The sequence below is a fragment of the Arachis stenosperma genome, chromosome 8 (genome assembly GCF_014773155.1).
Source record: "Arachis stenosperma cultivar V10309 chromosome 8, arast.V10309.gnm1.PFL2, whole genome shotgun sequence".
In the NCBI taxonomy this organism is placed as follows: Eukaryota; Viridiplantae; Streptophyta; class Magnoliopsida; order Fabales; family Fabaceae; genus Arachis; species Arachis stenosperma.
In genome coordinates this window covers 36,141,910-36,163,974 of record NC_080384.1, presented here as the reverse complement: position 1 = coordinate 36,163,974, position 22,065 = coordinate 36,141,910, and the positions used below count along the sequence as shown (strand labels likewise).

Sequence of the window (22,065 nt, the reverse complement as noted above, 5' to 3'; positions counted from 1 at the left end):
TCTTTGGCATAGATAGATTTTTTTTAATAAGTTAAAGATTAATCTGTTCCATTTATACTTATTTAAATAATTTTTTTTATTTTTTATAATATCTTTTAATCTATTTAAAAATTTATCATTAACTAATAAATTATTATTGTTTAAATGAACTAGTAAATTAACCATTAAATTAATTAAACTTAGTTACATAGACAAATTTTATAATGTTAAAAATTTGACTCGGACCACGTTTTTGTCTGATGCCTTATTTGGGCCAAAATGGCCCGTCACTCTCGATATTATTCATATTATTAGGATAGAGGTTAACATAAACAGTGATAAAATAACTAACTTGGATTGGTCAAGTGGTCAGCTCACTCGTCCGCTTAAACAAGTGTTGGGAGTTTGAATCCAGCGGCAGACTCTTAAATGGAGTTCAGATTTGCGACGGATTAGTCTTTAATCTGTCTGGTTGGGGGATACCATAGACAATAAAAAAAAATATTTTATTATAATCGAATTTTAATTTAGTCTTCAAAATTTTAATTTTTTAATCATATTAGTTCTTGCGATGATTTTTATCATAGAATAAATTGAAAATTTTACAGACTAAATTAAGATAATTAATGAAACTTGAAAAATTAAATTGAAGCTCAAATATAACTTAAAAAATCATCTATCTGAGTACTTTCTCAAAAGAAATTATTAGAAAGCCAATTCTATGGTGTCTATGAGTTGGTACCTAAATTTTGCCTAACTTACCTTTTATATAGTAAGTTTTGATTTTTTAAAAGTTATTTATTATTATATCTTTTAAATTAAATATTATTTTTAAACTTTCTTTTAGTAAATAGACATCACCTTTTAAGCACCATAATATTCACCTTATTAGAAAAGGAAGTAAGACCTCCAAAGTTGGAGAAATGAAATTGGTATCTTTTTATAAATATTTTTATTCTAGATTAATTATTTTTAATATAAAAAGAGTATACAGTATACACAAATTCAAATAACATTTGTCTTCAAAATTGTATGCAGCAATTAGCAAAAGCGAAACCCTATCAGCTAAGAAGCTAATATGCTATACCAATCATTCTTATTATTATTCTCACGAATCCAAAGAAACAGAAAACTAAAAACCTATGCATTGTATCTAACTAACTGGAACGAGAACTGCAAAATTAACCAAAAATGGCTGATGAAAACATAGGAGAAAATTAAAATGGAAGAAAAAATAAAACTGCTTCAGAAGAAAAAGGGATCGGCGTAGTTGAAGTTAAACGGCGCCTTATTATTATTATTATTACTGGAGGTGCAGTTGGAGTTGGAGGAGAGAAGAAACTCCGGCGAATCGGGCCCAAACAGCGGCGGCGGCAATGTATTGAAGTAACTAGGCATCATCGTCATTGGCTCCATCAACGGCGGCGGAGGAGGAGGTGGAGGAGGAGGAGGCGCGACACATGAGTTTATATACTCCTCCGTCAAAAGCGGCGGCGACGACGATGACGTAGTTTCATCCTCCAGATCCTCCTCCACCACCACCGGTTGCTCTTCCTCCTCCTTCCGTTTGTCGCGAGGGAGGCCGGTAAGCTTCTGAACCAATTGCATGAAATCGCGAGGGTTTGTCTCAATAACCCTAGGAGAATGCGTATAAATTATCACCGGTTGCCGTTGCTGTTGCTGCTTGTTGTGATTCTGATTCTGATTCTTGCTGATGCAATGAGATTCCTTATTGATTTTCAGATGAGTGGTGGTGGTTTTGTTCTTCATCGCCGCCATGGCGGTGCCACCGCTTTCTCTCTTCGAGTACAAATGCAATGGCGGAGGGGCCATTCTTGATTATTCTTCCCAAATTCTCAAACAATAACAATGAATGTTTATAGAGAGAGTGGTTTATGTAGTGTTCGTTGTTTTATCTTAATTAATTTGTTAATTGTGTTTAGACTTTAGAGTGTGAGATTATATTGTCAAAGCTGGAAGATTAATAATGCTAATAGGGAAAGAAGGTTAATTAATTAATTAATTAAATAGTTAGTTAGTTAGTTGGAGTTTGTTTGCGAAGCAAACTCTTTCCGTTCCTATGCCGATGCAATGCTCTCACTCACCAAATTATCCCTAACTTTTCGCCATTACGTGGGATTCGATCCAAATCTTTTGTCACTTCTTTCTGTTATGCCTTTCTTTTTTATTTAGTGAATACTAAATAATCTTTTTGTTATTATCTGCAGTATTGTAAAATAAAAGATATATAAAATAAAGATGTATAAATAGAAGACTCTATTATTAGCTCAATAATTTTTATATATATATATAATAATATTATATGTTGTATTGTGTATATATATACAAAGATAAGAAAAAGTATTAAAAATAAAGAGAGAGAGAATTGCATTTATTTATCGTTACTATCTCAAAATAATAAAGATGATTAATATTGCTATTAATATTATATGTAAAGAGTAATAGAAAATAGAATTTAAAATGCTTATAAAATAAAATAAGAGAAAGAATTGTAGTAGAAATATAAGGATAATAGTATTTGATTGTAGCATAAAGAGGGAATAGATTTCTTATTACTTGCTTCTGTGTAAGAAAGAAAAGAGAGAGTATTTGTTTTTCTTGTTGTGTGTAAAGCCTCGTACCATACCCCCTATTTATACATGCATGGGGTCTTTATTTTCAACACATATTTAATATTCATTCTCTCTTTGAAAATATGAGTCTTGCATGGGAATGGGCATCCACCTTGCTCATTCTTATCACAACACTCCCCCTTGGATGCCCATTTAGGATTATTGTCTCATTAAAACCTTACTAAAGGAAAACCCTGTGGGAAAAACCTTAGTGAAGGGAAAAGAGTACAATATCCTTTGTGATGGGGACTGCCTCATTAAAAACCTTGTCAAGAAAAATCCAATGGGAAAAAAACCTGACCAAGGAAAAAAGAGTACAGTCTCCCCCTCTTGCCGACATCATTTAACATCTCGAAATCGGCGCATCCCAATCTCATGTACCAATCTTTCAAAGGAGGATTTTGGGAGTGACTTTGTAAATAAATCTGCCAGATTGTCACTTGAACGGATCTGTTGGACATCAATTGTCCCTTGATTTTGAAGATCATGAGTGAAGAAGAATTTGGGAGAAATGTGCTTTGTTCTATCGCCTTTAATGTATCCGCCTTTAAGTTGAGCAATGAATGCTGTATTATCTTCAAACAGGACAGTTGGAGCTATCTTATGATCAATCAGTCCACATGATGACATAATATATTGAATCAAATTCCTCAGCCAAAAACACTCGCGACTAGCTTCATGAATCGCCAGTATTTCAGCATGATTAGAGGATGTTGCAGCAATTGTCTGTTTCGTGGACCTCCAAGATATAGCTGTACCACCATATGTGAACAGGTATCCTGTTTGAGATCTCCCTTTATGTGGATCAGACAAGTATCCGGCATCTGCATAGCCAACTAGTTGTGACTTAGATCCGTAGGGATAAAACAATCCCATATCAACCATTCCATGAAGATATCGAAAAATTTGTTTGATTCCACTCCAATGTCTTCTGGTTGGAGAGGAACTATACCTTGCTAGTAAATTTACCGCGAATGATATGTCAGGTCGCGTATTATTAGCAAGATACATTAGCGCTCCAATGGCACTAAGATATGGTACTTCAGGACCAAGGATATCTTCATTCTCTTCTTTAGGACGAAATTGATCCTTTTTCACATCTAAAGATCTTACGATCATTGGTGTACTTAATGGATGTGACTTATCCATATAAAATCTTTTCAAGATCTTTTCTGTGTATGTTGTTTGATGAATAAAGATCCCACTTTTTATATGCTCGATCTGCAGGCCGAGACAAAATTTAGTTCTTCCAAGATCTTTCATCTCAAACTCTTCTTTTAGAGTTTTTATAATTGTTGGAATCTCTTCAGGAGTCCCAATGATATTTAAATCATCAACGTACACAGCAATTATAATGAATCCAGAAGCTGTTTTCTTTATGAAAACACACGGGCATATATCATCATTCTTAAAACCGTTTTTGGCCAGATACTCAGTAAGACGATTATACCACATTCGTCCAGATTGCTTTAGACCATATAAAGATTTTTGCAATTTGACTGAGTATAACCCTTGTGAATATTCACTGGATGGTTTAGACATCTTTAATCCTTCAGGGACTTTCATATAGATATCCCGATCTAATGAGCCGTATAAATAGGCTGTTACCACATCCATTAAATGCATATGCAGTTTATGATATGCAGATAAGCTGACCAAATAACGCAAAGTTATCGCATCCACTACAGGGGAATACGTTTCTTCATAATCTATACCGGGCCTTTGTGAAAAACCTTGTGCCACAAGTCGGGCTTTGTAGCGCACGACTTCATTTTTCTCATTTCGTTTTCTCACAAATACCCACTTATATCCAACAGGTTTTACATCTTCAGGTGTACGGACTATAGGTCCAAAGACTTCACGTTTTGCAAGTGAGTCTAATTCAGCCTTCATGGCTGTTTCCCATTTTGGCCAATCATTTCTTTGTCGACATTTTTCGACTGATCTTGGCTCAAGATCCTTACTTTCATGCATGATATCTAATGCCACATTATATGCAAATATTTCATTGACAATTGTCTTATTTCGGTCCCATTTCTCTCCTGTAAAGACATAATTTATCGAGATCTCGTCATTTTCACAATTTTCAGGTACCTGAACGTCTTCTGGCGTTATATCAGAATTTTGGACAACTGCCGGTGTCTTTACTATGTCTTTTTCAACAGGAATCGTATTTACCTCTTTTCTCTTTCGAGGATTTTTATCTTTGGAACCGACAGGCCTGCCACGCTTCTGGCGTGTATTTGCTTCCGTGGCTATTTGTCCTACTGGGACATCAATTCGAATTGGGGCATTTTCCGCCCTGCCACGCTTCTGGCGTGAATTTGCTTCAGTGGCTACTTGTCCTACTGGGACGTCAATTCGAATTGAGGCATTTTCCGCTGGTATGTAAGATTTGGTTATCCTCTTTGTATCGGAAAATGCATCAGGCAATTCATTTGCTATTCTTTGCAAATGTATAATCTTTTGAACTTCTAGTTCACATTGCCCTGATCGAGGATCTAAATGCATCAACGATGATGCATTCCAATTAAGTTCCTTTTCAGGAAGCTTATTCTCTCCCCCTAATGTTGGAAATTTTGATTCATCAAAATGACAATCCGCAAACCGGGCTTTAAACACATCACCAGTTTGTATCTCAAGATACCTCACTATAGAGGGAGAATCATATCCAACATATATCCCCAATTTTCTTTGGGGTCCCATTTTGGTGCGATTAGGTAGTGCAATGGGAACATATATTGCACACCCAAATATTCTTAAATGGGAAATATTTGGCTGCTGGCCAAAAGCTAATTGCATAGGAGAGAATTGATGATAACTTGTTGGCTTCAAACGAATAAGTGCTGCAGCATGTAAAATAGCATGCCCCAAACCGAGGTTGGGAGATTTGTTCTCATAAGAAAGGGTCTAGCGATTAATTGGAGGCGCTTAATAAGTGATTCTGCTAACCCATTTTGTGTGTGAACATAAGCTACTGGATGTTCAACACTTATTCCATTAGCCATACAATAAGCATCAAAAGCTTGGGAAGTAAATTCACCAGCATTATCAAGACGAATTGCTTTAATTGGATTTTCTGGAAATTGTGCTTTTAATCGAATAATTTGAGCCATTAATCTCGCAAACGCCAGGTTGCGAGAAGATAATAAGCACACATGTGACCATCTCGAAGATGCGTCTATGAGGACCATAAAATATCTAAAAGATCCACATGGTGGATGAATAGGTCCACATATATCACCTTGAATCCTTTCTAGAAATTCAGGGGACTCAAATCCAATCTTTACTGGTGATGGCTTTAAAATTAGCTTTCCCTGAGAACATGCAGCACAACAAAATTCACTAGTTTTAAGAATCTTCTGGTTCTTTAGTGAATGTCCATGAGAGCTTTCAATAATTCTCCTCATCATGGTTGTTCCCGGATGACCCAAACGGTCGTGCCAAGTTATGAATTCATTTGGGCTAGTAAACTTCTGGTTTACAGTGGCATGTGATTCAATTGCACTAATCTTGGTATAATACAACCCAGATGAAAGAGAGGGTAATTTTTCTAATATAACTTTCTTATTTGAATCATGAGTTGTGATACATAAATACTCATGATTTTCCTCATTCATCGTCTCAACATGATATCCATTTCGGCGAATATCTTTGAAACTCAACAAGTTCCTCAGAGACTTGGTAGATAATAGTGCATTATTTATTATAAATTTTGTTCCTCCAGGAAACAAAATTATAGCTCTTCCGGAGCCTTCAATCACATTGCCTGAGCCAATAATAGTATTAACATATTCCTCTTTTGGCACAAGATGGGTAAAATATATATCACTTTTGAGAATAGTGTGCGAACTTGCACTATCCGCAAGGCATACATCTTCATTACATATCCTTGCCATTCTCTTCAAAAACAAATAATAATAAAATAAGTAGTATGCACAGATAAATTGAATACCTGATCAAAATTATTTTTCTAAGAAATATTGCACATAAAATAATGTCATATACTAAAATTTTATTTTAAAATTTGACACATTTAATAATTTCAAAATTCATATTAATATTTCATTATTTATGTACATCACATTTGAAACTTAGATACATAGAAAATAAAACTTAACAATAAATTCTTTACATTATTTATTTACATATATACTTCACAATCCCACATATTAAACTATTCCATCATTGATCAAATGACCAATATTTCCTTCAGGGTCCTCAAAGAAATCAGATACATCATAATGAGTGGTGGAGTTCTCAGCATCATTTGAAACAAAATTTGTTTCCTTTCCTTTGTCGTTCTTTTTCAAAGATGCCTGGTAAAGATCGACTAGGTGCCTTGGGGTACGACAGGTACGTGACCAATGGCCCTTTCCACCACAGCGGAAACACTTCTCCTCGGTTGATTTATTCTGCCCGATATTCCTTTCTTTGTCACACTTCTGGTGAGATCCTCTCTTTTGAACATAATTCTTTTTCCTTCCATAATTTTTCTTGTTATTAAAAGCTTGCCATTTACCTCTTCTGGGGTAATGATTTGCCGCATTTACTTCAGGAAATGGGGCGGCGCCAGCTGGGCGCGTTTCATGATTTTTCAATAACAACTCATTGTTGCGTTCGGCAACAAGAAGGCAAGAAATTAACTCAGAATATTTTTTAAACCCTTTCTCTCGATACTGCTGCTGCAGGAGCACATTCGAGGCATGGAAGGTTGAGAAAGTTTTCTCCAACATATCATGATCAGTTATTTTTTCCCCACACAATTTCATTCGTGAGGTGATTCGAAACATTGCAGAATTATATTCATTTATAGATTTAAAATCTTGTAAACGTAAATGCGTCCATTCATACCGGGCTTGAGGAAGTATCACCGTTTTCTGATGATTGTACCTTTCTTCAAGGTCTTTCCAAAGATCTGCAGGATCTTTTAATGTAAGATATTCATTTTTCAATCCCTCGTCAAGATGACGACGAAGAAAAATCATGGCTTTGGCTTTATCCTTCTGGAATGCATTATTTTCAGCCTTAATGGTATCTCCAAGATCCATTGAATCAAGATGGATTTCAGCATCTAGTATCCATGATAAATAATTGTTTCCAGATATATCAAGAGCATTGAATTCAAGATGAGAGAGCTTCGACATAATGAAAATGTTACCTGAGTCTTCCTAAAGATTTGATCAGAGTCTCGTGCTGATAACGTGTTGTAAAATAAAAGATATATAAAATAAAGATGTATAAATAGAAGACTCTATTATTAGCTCAATAATTTTTATATATATATAATAATATTATATGTTGTATTGTGTATATATATACAAAGATAAGAAAAAGTATTAAAAATAAAGAGAGAGAGAATTGCATTTATTTATCGTTACTATCTCAAAATAATAAAGATGATTAATATTGCTATTAATATTATATGTAAAGAGTAATAGAAAATAGAATTTAAAATGCTTATAAAATAAAATAAGAGAAAGAATTGTAGTAGAAATATAAGGAGAATAGTATTTGATTGTAGCATAAAGAGGGAATAGATTTCTTATTACTTGCTTCTGTGTAAGAAAGAAAAGAGAGAGTATTTGTTTTTCTTGTTGTGTGTAAAGCCTCGTACCATACCCCCCTATTTATACATGCATAGGGTCTTTATTTTCAACACATATTTAATATTCATTCTCTCTTTGAAAATATGAGTCTTGCATGGAAATGGACATCCACGTTGCTCATTCTTATCACAACATGCAGTACTTATAATAACCAATTACAAGGGATTAGTAGTAGTTGGTAAACACAAAAAACAAAAAAAGAAATAGCAATAAGAGCTACTAAAGTAATCAAGTATTTTTCGAAGAGAGAATATTAAATAGGAAAAGTATAGGTAGATAATGAAAATATTAAATAATGTAAATAATAAATGTATTAGATATTTATTTTACTAGGTGTGCGAAATTGTGGATAGTTATTCTAATATTAAGATTTAGGTGGATAATTTAGAGATGTAGTGTGTTTTTATTTGATTGGTAATTATTTATATTATTCAAAAAAAATTATTGGTTATCTAGTACAACCCTATTAAATATCATCATCATTATAAATACGAAACAAATTATTTATTACAATTTAAAATATCATAACATTAAACACTACAAAAAATTATCGAAGTAGCAATTGATTCTGATTATCATTAAAATTCGGAAATGTTTGGTAACTAAAGAAAATTAGCCAAAAACAGGCATAATTTGCCTTATTTAGCATTTATTAATTGTTGCGACAATTAATTAATACTAAATAAGGCAAGTTCTGGCTGTTTTTTTTTGTCTACCTAATATTGGTCGATAATTTAAAAACAGAAATGTTTGATAACCAAAAGAAATCAGTCAAAAACAGCCATAACTTACCTTCTTTAGCATTTATTAATTGTTACGATAATTAATTAATGCTAAATTAATTAATGATTAATTTTCAACCAATGTTACTAAATTAATACTAAACGATATTGGTGGTTAATAAAATCAATCGCAAAATAGTGATCACTTTTTTTGTCGTTAAATCCATCACAAAAAATTAGTCATTGGTGTCTAATTTAAAATAATATCTAAGTACTTTATTTAGTTTTTATAAAAGTATATCTACAGATATATTTAAATAAAATATTTTAATTTTAATTAAAAAAAGAATTTTTAACATTTAACTTTCAATTAAAATAATTTTTATATTTAGTAATTGTTAAAAAAAGAATGAACACGTAATTTTGACGGTGCAATTGTCTGATAAAATAATTTATAGATATCTTGGCAACAAATTATCGTAAAAATAGCTTACAAATATTTTGTAACATTATTAGTCAAAATAATTTTTCCAAAAACTATTTTATTGGCAATTTATTGATAATTGTTTTTACTGATAAATAAAAAATAAAATTTACATAAATAAAATGATATCAACTATATTTAGGAGTTTTAGTTTTTAATAAAATGTACAAACTCATTAGTTTCAACTATATTACTTTTCTCTTCTCTTTTTTGGTTTTGTATGGTATCTGCAGTTTAACAGATATTGTTAGTTAATGGATTATTACATACATAATACTAGTCATTATTTAGTGCTCGTATATCTGAAAATGGAAATGCCTAATATGGACTATTACTGAGACACTGAAAGAAAAGCTTATAAATTAAATTTCTTATCTAAAAGATGGTATCGAAGAGAATTGATGAAACAATGGTCATAGTTACAACGGCAACTGAGTATCTCTGCTGGTTGTTATTTCCAGAGTGAGCTTGAACATTCTGATGGTGATTATGAAGACAGTGATTGGGACTTCGAAGAAACTTATGGTATTGTGTGAAGAGTGAAAAGTGTTCAAGATAGCGATAATCCATTCTTGCAACTAGTATGATTAAATAAAAAATATTATCAGTTACTAAAATATTCACTAATATATTTATATATAAATAACATATGTGTGGTTTAATTTATTTTTAATGTGTATTTATATTTTAATATGTATTTTATTCTAATAGTTGACCTTGATGACTGATTTTAGTATACACGTAACATAGTCGTCATTAAATTAATGCAGAAGCCGCCCTGGTTCACCACAAAATTTTATCGTTCTATTGAGGCAGGATTAGAAGGGATGTATGCAAGGCCGTGAGAAGTTTCTTTAGTAGCAGCAGCAATTTAAAGGGGTTTAACCACATCCAAATTTGTTTGATACCTAAAGTGACTCAAACTACTTCTATTAATCAAATTCGACCAATCAATCTCAGCACAGTCTTCTACAAAATTATCTCGAAGGTTCTAGTTCATCGACTTCAGCCTTTTATGAATATGTTAACAAGCGACAATCAGAGTACTTTTATTCGAGGAAGACTCATTAGTGACAATATTCTTATGACTCATGAATGCATGCATTTTCTAAAGAATAAAATTCATGGGAAAAACGACATGGCGATAAAAGTTGATATGAGTAAGACATATAATAGAGTGGAATGGAGTTTTGTGTGGTTTATTATGGAAAAGTTGGGTTTTTGCTCAAAGTGGATTGAATGGATGAAGGCTTGTGTCTCTACTATATCCTATTCTGTTATTGTGGATGGTACACCAACTGGTTTTTCAAACCAAGTAAGGGTCTCAGACAAAAAGACCCCCTCTCACCATATTTGTTTCTTTTTTTGCGCAGAAGGTCTATCATATCTGCTCCACAAAGGAGAATAGAATAACCTCTTTTAAAGACTGCGATTAAACATAAGATGTCCGACTATTCATCATCTCCTCTTTGCCGACGATTCACTCTTATTTTGTAAAGCTACCCAATACAACTGTTATAATCTATCCCAAATTCTCCAACTATATGGCAGACTAAATGGACAACAAATTAATTTCTCCAAATCTGCTGTGTTTTTCAGCAAAAATACCCTTTTACCCATCAGAACTGAACTAGCGACATCTTTGAAAGTCTCAAATATTGGGACGCAGGATAAATATTTGGGGCTACCCTCCATAGTACATAAATCCAAAAAAGAAACATTTATTTTTATAAAAAAGAAGGTGGCGAAGAAGCTCTCGCATTGAAAGAAATCATTTCTATTTGCTAGTGGAAGGGAGGTGTTGATCAAAGCAGTGGGTTCAGCTATACCAGTTTATACTCTAGGCTGTTTCAAACTCCACCGAATGATGATGCAATTTTGGTGGGGACAGAAACAGAATGAAAAGAAGATGCAATAGATCAGTTGAGATACTATGACCAGAGAAAATAATTTCGGGAGTATGGAGTTTAAGGACCTAAAGGCATTCAACCTAGCGATATTAGCTAAACAAGGATGGAGGTTGATGACTAAACCACATTCTCTTTTTTATAAAACCTTCAAGAATAAGTACTTCAAATACAGTTCCTATCTAGAAGCCAAACCAGAAAATTGATCATCCTGAGCTTGACATGACAGAGTCTTTTGGAGGGAAGGAAAATTTTGGAGAAAGGAGTTAAGTGCAAAGTTTCAATTCAAGGATCTATCAGAATCAGAGAAGACCCATGGTTTGGAGACCAACCACCATTTCACATTGCAGTTAATGAATGCAGAGATGAATCGCTTATCTGGGTTAGACGACTAATCACCAACTCCTTCTGGAAGCCTCCTACTAGACATGAGAGTAACACCAAAGGTCAGATTATTTGTTTGGAGATTAACCCATAAAGGCATTGCAGTTAAAGCAAAATTGAACAAGAGATTACCACAAGTTAGCAGCCTTTGTTCCCGCTGTCAATCAGCGCTAGAAACACCGATGCATGCCATTGTTTTCTGCCCAAAAGTTCTTCAAATTTGGAACAGTTTCCCAGTAGCAAGCATTATTCCCCGCGACCTAACCTAAAAGCTTGGGATTGGTGGAGTCAATTCATAGAAGTTGAGAAATCCAAACCCAATTTCAGAATCAGAAGTGCTCAGGTGGCACATTTTGTTGGCGCATAATGCTTTAGTCTTTGAGGACCAACGCCAGGAACCTGGAAAAAATCTGTCTCAAGCAATATTGTTGGAGGAGGAATACCGGCGACATCATCTCCTCAAACTACCTCCTCTATGAACAGCAGTAACTAGCGCTTTAAAACTTCTTTCTCTCTTAATTGTTTTCTTTCTCTCCATTACCTATTAGATAATATTTCTTTAACATCTCGGTTGGGAAAAAAATGGACACTCGTGAAATATTAACAAACTTTTTATAAATATATAATAACTTATTAGATATATCCTAATTAACAACTCTGTCTTATTAACTCTTTTACTCATGTAAAATTTAAAATTTTCTTACACTTTTATTTTTTTATTCTAATGAGTAATTTTATATTTACTCACTTAAATTAATTATTTTTTAATTTTACGTAATTATTAAAAAGATTAAATATTATTAAATATTCTTTAAATTAAAAAGATAAACAAAAATATTTTTATTAATCTTACCATAATTTTATTATTGATAAATATATAATATTTATTAATATTAACTTTTTTTAACATATATTTGATTAATATAATTAATTAATAAATTATTAAAATATTAAAATAACTTAATTTTGTATAAAAAAAATTTATTATAAAAAAGATTAAATTTTATATAATTATTTAATTATAATCGAGTCAATCGGTTCAACTTGTGACCTAACAATTAAACCAGCAATCCAGTGATTCAATAATCTTATCGAGTTGATTACCGATTTGATTCTGATAACTAGGAAAGCGCTGAATTCAAAGGCATGTGTTAAGAAAAGGAATCTGAAAAAGAGCTTTGGTTAACGTAGGGTTCTAGATGGGGATCTGTCTGACTTGTTGGTTTCTATTTGATGAGATTCTTCATCTCAGACATGATATCATAGAGTTGGTTTTTCAATATTTCGGCCATTAAATCCTCACCGCCGATCCATTTTTTCGATATTTCCGAACATGGCAGCATTGACTAGTCCAACACGAAAATAAAAGTTTTGGCCTTTAGTAATAGACCGTTCAAGCAAAGTTGTGAGAACCAAATGAATCATAAAATAGAGTCATCAGGTCACTTATTTAATTGGTAGATTATTAGTTGAATTACTGACTTTGTTATAATTAAAATATAAATCATATCATCTAATAAACTAGCTAATTTATTTTTTGGATATTTTGGCCTTTGATGATAAAATCTTTAAGTGTTGTTTATCATACTTAATATTTACACTATATGATATAAATACAAAAAGTAGAATTTACACTTTTTTTTCTCTTACCTTTTAAATAAATTAGACACCAATTTTTCAAGTATCATAAAATTTTCCAATACAAATCTTTTAAGTATCGTGTAAGAAAGTGATGTGAGTAAGTTTATTTGTAATATCTAAATTTAAAAGTTATTTAATTTATTTTACCCAAAAAAAAGTTACTTTAATTTAGTATGACAAAAAAATAACTAATTTGATTTGGATAATTAGGTTGATAATTAGTTTTATTTTGGTATAATACTAAAATAAATTTAAAAAATATTATTTTAATTATTAAAAAAATACTAATATTAAAACAATGTTTATCATAAAATGTATATACGTAGTAAAATTGAATAAATCTAATTAAATAATTTAAAATAGCTCTTTGATCATCCTAAAATTTCAATTACGTTATCTTATCACTAGAAATGCTACACTGATACTATAATATTCTATGTACAATGTACACAATGAAATAAAAATTAATTTTAAACTAATTTTAAAATTCAGATTTTTAAAAAATAAAAAACTCATTATATAAACAAAATTTGTTCTACCTATTTAATAGTCAATTTCTCTCCCTCAAACTCCTAATGCCACGCCGCCTTACTCCTAACAATCCGACCGCCACAGCCATTATCATTGACGTAGGAGGGGGCGCGAAGGCCGTGCCATCGTTCAACGACCACTCGCCCTTCCGCCGTGACAGAATCAGCCACAGCCATTGCCATTCACGAACGCTCATGTCCTCCCAGTCGCGATTCACAGAGCCACCACCACTGCGTCGTCCTTCCACTCGCAATTCATAGTCACCGCTGTAGCCCCCTCTCCTCGCAGTTCGCAGATCACCGTCGTAACCCTCCTCCCCTCGCGATTGTATCTTCGTCAATCACTGCCACATTCAAAAAGGTTGTGTTTCTCTATTTTTTTTCAAAAGAATAAGAATTTTTCAAGTTTAATTCTAACAAACAATTTTTCTAAGATGAATATAGAATTTAATTCAGATTCAAGCTATTTTTCAATATATTCAAATCCTTGTAATGAATAACGAAAACTTATTTCTCAAGAATACATCAATGCATAAATCAAAAATAGAAAAGCAATGATATTAATCCATAAGAATCAACAGAACTTCTAATCTGAATAGAGGAGATTAGTTGCTCATAATGCAAAACACAAAATCAAAATTCAAAAGTGTATGGGATAAGTTAGGTCCTTAATTTAGGGTTTTCTACTTATTCTATGAGTTCAGTGCTTCTCTGTTTTGCCTTTGTTATTATGAAAATCTTCAATAATCTCCTGCAAAACATATAAAGCAAAATACTCAAAGTATCTTGATGAAAAGACAAGAAAAATTATGAAATTAACCTAATTAACTAGGAAAATATTAAATGATGCTCATGCATCACCTATTAGCGTTGCCTATTAGAGGTTTTAAAAATAGGACGTTTTGGGTTGAAGAAAATAAGCACGTCAGTATAATGTTTAATGTGTATGGTCGACTAATGCCGCAACATGTGATGGGAGTTGTATGCGGAGGTTCGTGACGTGGTTGGTAGTTTTGGGCCATCTTCTTCAATACCCTATACAATCCAGCGGGATAGTGTAGAGCTAGAGTTGAATGACTCTAATTTAGATTATATTGTCGACTTCGGATCGTCCAACGGTAGTGAGTCGTCTGGGAAGTATGTGTCGAATACTCCATCTGGTAGAGATGTTCAATTTCTTCTTCCTCCCCCATTGCTTGTTTTACAGTTATCAGAAGTTCCCAACCATTATCATACTCTTAATTTGGATGCGATGCAACTATAAGACCTTTTCAATTTTGGTGACAATGAGGATTATAACACAGATGGAGGGGTAGAATTTTGAATGGGACACGGGTTTAGGAGTAGAGATGTTGTTCTCTTGACAGCGAAGGATTATAGCATTCGAAGAAATGCCGAGTATAGAGTGCTGGAGTTGGATAGATTGAAATATTATTGTTGATGCAAGCAATCCTCCGTTGGTTGTCCATGGAGTCTACGTGTAGCACTTCGATAGAATCTGAATTACTGGAAAATATTGTATTTAACAGTTTGTAGAATTAAATTACTGTACATTAATTCTTATCTTAGATGTTGGAATTTATGAGTTCTCTTGTAGGGAGGTGCGGAGGTTTGGGGGGGCATAATTGTTTAGCTCCAACTATATCTCAAGATGATACTCAGTTAGACAGCAGTCTGATTTGCACCGTTATCCTACCAATTATACATGCTGATCCATCTGTATCCATCCTAGTGTTGCAAAATTTAGTGCAAAAAAATTATCGTTTCAAGCCATCATATCAAAAGGTGTGGATCAAAAAGCAGAAGGCGATTGCTCAAACTTATGGCGATTGGAAAGAGTCATACAACAAGATTCCTATTCTGTTACAAGCTTACTATCTTCTTGGTACCATACATAGTTGTGTTGCAGTTCCACACTACAACAGAAACATGACTAACAGAGATTTTAGCGAGCTTATCATAAGGTGTTCTGGGCCTTTCCGCTGTGTATCGAAGCTTTTAAGAACTACAAACCATTTGTTTTGGTTGACGGGATGCATTTGCATGGTACATACGGGGGTGCGCTGCTAATTGCTGTTGTCCAAGATGGAAACACAACATTCTTCCCATCACCTTTGCACTAGTGGAATCCGAGTCTACTGAGTCATGGTATTTTTTCCTGACAAACCTTAGCCAACATGTCACTTCGCAGCATAGCCTACTTCTCATATCTAATAGATCTCAAGCCATTCGCACTGCTCTTAATGCTGCCAATAGTGGTTGGCATCCTACTACAGCTCGCCATGCTTGTTGCATATGTCATATGGCTTCCAACTTCAATATCCAGTTTAATCTACTATGGGAAAGCAGTATCTTGTAAATGCAGTTTATAGTCCAGTAAGAAGGGATGTGATTAGTACCTGGACGCATTAAAAGGGGTTATCAAGGGATATGCTTGATTGGACACTAAGGAAGGCACGATACCTCCAGTACTGTGATAAAGGTCGTCGAATTGGTCACATGACAACGTATCTCTCTAAGTATATCAACGTTGTTCTAAAAGAAACGAGAAACCTTCCTGTGACTACTATTGTGAGAAAAACTTATGAGTGGTTGCAACAATTGTTTGTGCACAAGGGTCTGAGCCTTTGGAGGGATGGTTCCAAATTTCATATTGTGTTAGGTTCAACATGCGGCAGTGTGACTATGGAATTTTCCAAGCCTTGCACTATCCTTATCATCATGCTTTAGCTGCATGATTTGCAGCGAGTGTTGAGTGGGACGTATTTGTTGATCCAGTATACCGGATGTGTTCAGTGTTTAAAGTTTATGAGATGGAGTTTCCTCCTAAACCATACGAGAAGATGTGGGCCCTATGGTATGGTGCAAGGCTCAAGCCAAATCCATCCATGTGCGAGAAAGCAAAAGGATGACCAGTATCAATATGACTGCGGTATGAGATGGATGTAGTTGAGAAATTTGAGAAGGGGTGCAGTCTTTATCGTCAGGAAGGTCACACGAGGCGAGGATGTCCTAATGCTCCAACATCAGATAAGTGATATAGTATTTTAATATCAATGTAGTCTTATTTTATGTCAACTTCAAAAAATTTATGTAATTTTAACGTTTGTGTCTAAATCTTTAATCATTTGAATAAAAGGCATTATTTCCATCATTATGTTGAGTTTTTATGTTTTCAAATAGAGCATTCGGATAAATAATATAACATACATATCGAAGATAAGCAACTACTACATAATTCATCTATCAAGAGTTCTAAAGGCTATAAGTACCTAAAAACAAATATATGATATAAGGCACTATAAAAGAGATATAGTGAAGGAACTACAACTGTCCAAGATGGTGATCAAGTCGATGACCCGTCCCACATGCAGGTGGACGTGTTTCTCGCTAAAGTCGAGTGGGTCGGTGAACAGAAAGACCGATGACCAGATGGCGGGCATAACTGATAACCTGGAGGTGGAGAAGGTGGCAAAATAGTCTGGTACACCCTTGTGGGTGGTACAGGAGGATATATGGGAGCTGCATGTGTAGCCTCATACGTCGGGAATCCCTAAGCATAGTCCTATTGTGTAGGAGTCTGTTGCTGAATAATAGGGATTGCCATGTGCATAGGTCGATAAGTGGTAGCCCCAGATGTGGAAGGCTTGCCTACCTGATGAACCGACTTATCTCTCCTACCATGATATCTACTTGCCAGGTCTTCCATGACATTTGGGGGCGTACACATGGGGTCATACAACTCAGGTAAGTCAATCTGACACATGAATTCGGAAATGCCATCTTGTTGTGCTCCTGTGAATGATAAATCATATTACAGTGCTCATGTGGATGGATTTGACATGAAGTTTTGAGCAATATCCGCCTCATGTTTAGAAAATAACGTTAGTGATGGGACATCCAGCTGGGTAGAAACCAGAAGGCCTTTCGGGATCTTCTTCTTGCGTGCATATTTTGCCTCTTCATCTGACAAATAAGCATCATGCTGGGCTGGCACCCCTCCATGAGCTCGGGCCTTCCGAGCTGGCTTACGGATATCATCTCTAACGTGTCTCCTAGCTCGTCGCCTACAATCTGGACCATCTGGTGGAAGGTCTAACACATCTTCCTAAATAAGAACTTATCGACATTGACCGGGTCCTCTGGCCGATGCTGCTGACCGCCAAGGTGTCTCTTTACCTTGTCCACATGATGAAACTCCACAAAATAAAATCACACTAGTTGAACAACAGATCTCCATGCCCGAATCTCACCAGTGCTCCTGATCCAGTCGGGTGTCATCTGCAGTAGCTAGGGGTCATTATACGGTGTCCACCGAAACTGGAAACACGCATAATACTGTCAAAGAACTAGAAGAGTAATTTGTGTATAACATATGAAGATTCCAGATGTCGTACCTCGTCAAACCTCAGATCATCCATCTTGCAACGCAATCTAAGGCCTCTCTCATGATGGTTGTCCCGAGTCTACTATCCAAGCTCTGCCAACCTAATTATTGGAAAAAGATCCGTTAGTTTTTAATAATGCACATTCTTATTATTACAACAAAGATAGTAAGTAATTACCTTAAAGCAAGAGGAAATATGAGAATATCGTATCCAATAGGACAAAAAGTTGGGAATCTATAGTAGATCCACGACATGACTAAGAGCACGCACCCAGCAATGTCCATCGCATCACGCCAGACCGTGCCGCACAATGAATAATAGGTGTGAGATAGCATCCCAGAGCCTCATGACAACCATCTACAACTATTAAAGACCTCCAGGAGCGGCAGCCATCTGAGGGGGGTCAAGGTTGGATTACTTGTGGGTAAACGAGAATCTCCGATCAACATAAATAAGTAATATCTGGCATACTGGCAAAGAGTAGCCTTATCAACCCCTGGTGGAATGTGGGCCACCCTGTTCCTGAGCCACGTCATCTTCAACCCGAAATTCTGCTTCTTGTCCTTGGGCTGGTGTGGAGGCCTCACACCGAGCAAATCCGTAACCCACTGCCATGTGGGGTTCTCCATAAAACGGTTGGAAATCTGTTATGTAACTGCCTATCAGGTAACTATCTGTGCGTAATCCAAGATAGTATGCCACATCTTAGAGTGTGATGGTGACTTCGCCCCACGGAAGATGAAAAATACGGGTCTTTGGTGAGAGTCGCTCCACAAATACAGAGAATAAGGTATTGTTGAAGATAAAATCTCTTAACTCCACTACATATCCGAATCCAGCCTCCCAAATATAAGGTAGTAGCAACTCAGGCGGCGAAAACTCCAGAATTACACGACGTGCCAAAAGCAACCGAGGTGATTGTACAACTACTATTCATTAGTCTTCTGAAACTTATTGCCTATTGCGTTTAATATTGTTTTACAATAAAATAATTACAAAAACCAACTTGGGTTGGTCGAGTGGTCATCTCACTCGTTCATTTAAGCAAGTGTCGGGAGTTCGAATCCCGCCTTGTGCATGCAGCAACCTATTACCCAGCGGCATACACTTAAATGGAGTTCCGATCTACGATAAATCTAAAAAATACCGTGGACAACAAAAAAATTAAAAATAAAATAATTATGAATATAACTTAATTAAATATTATTTACTTAAATTTAAGCACGATTCATTAACTAATTTAATGAACAAGAGAATATATTATTTAATTAAAAATAACCAATAAAAAATTATAATTATTTCATAATAGACTAATACGACAAATAAAAATTATTTTATATCATTAACTAATTTACTGCACATGAGAATATATTATTTAATTAAAAATAACAAATAAAAATTATAATTATTTCATAATAAACTAATACGAGAAATAAAAATTATTTCATATCATTAACTAATTTAATGCACAACAGAATATATTATTTAATGAAAAATAATAAATAAATGTTGAGTTAAAAAATTAATTAAATTAATTAATGATGACAAACATTATTTTATTGGGCCAATTATCCAATTAATGTTAATTATTTGTGATTAAGTGTTACAGGCCAAAATTCATTGTTGCAGCAGCCCAATACAGAACAAGCTGAATCTATTCTTGTGGGCAACAATTTCAAACAAAGCCCAATTGCATATATCAAAGAAATCAAACGGGATGAATGAATCATAACCAACCCAAGCTTGAATTGATCACTCAAAGCTGATCCCTCCAAAGTGTATTCCCCAAAGGCAACGTTCACTTTTTCCTCTTCGGTCAGAACTCTGAGAAAGAGAGAGAAAACTTAGTTTCTAAGCTGTTCACCAAAAAAGAAAGAAAGCGAAGGATTAAGCAAGAAAGGCAAAGGTCTAATCACCCACATCAAACCATATCAAGATAAGTCAGAAGCTAAAGGTGATTTATTTCCTTCTACATGCATTTTATTTTCTTCTCTTCATCTCCAACTTTCTGCCAATCCAATTTGGGATACATAGGAAATGTGATCTTTGATAAACACTGCTGTGAATCAAAGGCCAAAATTGTTTCTTGTGGACCGAGCAGTATCTCAAGGGTTCAGATCTGGGTTTACCATTGAAAATATTTCTTTTTGTTGTCCTGAGACTTTCGGTCAAGAAAGAAGGTCAGAACCAAAGTTCATAATTTGAGGATTAATGGAAGAAAGTGAAAAAGTAAGTTGGTGAAGCACAAAGCTCGAGGGTTGACTTGAAAGAGCAACTCAACATCATGTAAGGAGATACAAAAGAAGATTTTTCATCCTTCATAAACTAAGGAGAGAAAACCAGTGTTTTGAAGTTTATGTTTTGAGAAGAGTTCTCTGAAGAAGTTTATCAACTTGGACAGTACTTCCTAGTCAAAGGAGCATTCCTCGAGAATGAGGAACTAAATCAGAGGCAAGTAAATCTGGTTTATCACATAGCAAAGAGGCTGTTGAAGCTTCAATCTCCTTCATGTTTTACAGATTGTAGTTTTCTTTTTAATGTTTATCTTTCTGTAATATCTTGAGGAAAAATGCAGAATGAGAAAGCTCAAGTAAAAGTCTAAGAGTGAAAAAAGGTAGAGAGAAACACTTGAGTGAAAAGTCTAGAGTGATTTCAGATTTCTTTAGGTTAATTATGTGTCTTGTATCTTGTACCAGTGAGGTACCCCTTTCTTAGTTAGGTGAGTACTAAGAGTGAATAGTTAGGTATTAACATAACCAAGTCAAGTTAGGTTAGAACTTGAGAGTGAAAGGATTGTATCAATCCTATGAAATTAGTGTATGTAATACTTTAATTATAGTGAAAATTCTACCACTGTTGTGGTGGAGACTGGATATAGATTGCATTGCACAAGGCAGCCGAACCAGGATACATGATGGTGTCAGCTTCTCTCTTCCATTCTCTGTTCTGTTTTCTGATATTCATAAGACAAAATGAAATTGTCTCATAAATTTTCCGCTATCGAATTCAAATAGAATCAGACTAAAAGTTTGTTTTAAAATGTTATTTCATTAACGTTAAAGAAGGTCATAGATTCAATCCTCCATTCTCTAAGCCTTCTAAAACCTTCCATCAAAATTATATCAGATATGCCTAATCAAATTCTAATTATCTACTCTTTCAACAATTCTCATCCAAATAAATTCTAAATATCTAATTAACTAATTAATTACTAAATAAATCAAAACATATCAACTAATTCTATATTAAAAATAATAGATATATAAACTGACCGAAAATGTGTGCGTGTGTTTTTTTTTTTCTTTTACCGAAGATAAGAAGACTCGAATTTGCAACCTTTTAAATGAGTATATGACTGTTAATCGATAAATATAAATATACTATAGATAACACATCTCCGTAAATATTATATTTAAATAATTTAAATAAAAAAATCCTTCCCTCAAATATGTGTTCCATATTTTCATTTTGTCATTTTATCTCCTCTTCCTTTTTTAGAGAATCTTAAAGGACATTAGTTTCTCTAATTTGAATGTCAACTCTCCCACTCAAATTCGGCTCCTCTTAAAAAACCCTAAAACCTTCTAACTTTTAAAACTATGCTGAATGCTTTGGCCATCTTTTTCGTCTTAAATCTTATTCAGTGCATTGTAGCTGCTCCTTTTGTGAATCTTTGAAGCTTTGCATCAGTGAGTTGATTCAACCATGTGTGGAGGTGGAGGATCAAATTAGCACTCAGAAGAACAGCCATAGCTGAAGCTCAGCTTCCACCACCATGCAAAGAAATG

General features: G+C 34.2%; 1 protein-coding gene across 1 annotated transcript; it reads right to left on the bottom strand.

Annotated features, from left to right (window-relative positions):
* Positions 1-1,224: 1,224 nt before the first annotated feature.
* LOC130945896 (VQ motif-containing protein 20-like) lies at positions 1,225-1,812 on the bottom strand. Its single transcript, XM_057874589.1, has one exon. It carries the CDS (start codon positions 1,810-1,812, stop codon positions 1,225-1,227), a length of 588 nt encoding a protein of 195 aa, XP_057730572.1.
* Between the last annotated feature and the right edge of the window lie 20,253 nt (positions 1,813-22,065).

Coding starts and splice junctions, on each gene's coding strand:
- LOC130945896 (XM_057874589.1), bottom strand. CDS start 1,812: ATGGCCCCTCCGCCATTGCATTTGTACTCGAAGAGAGAAAGCGGTGGC.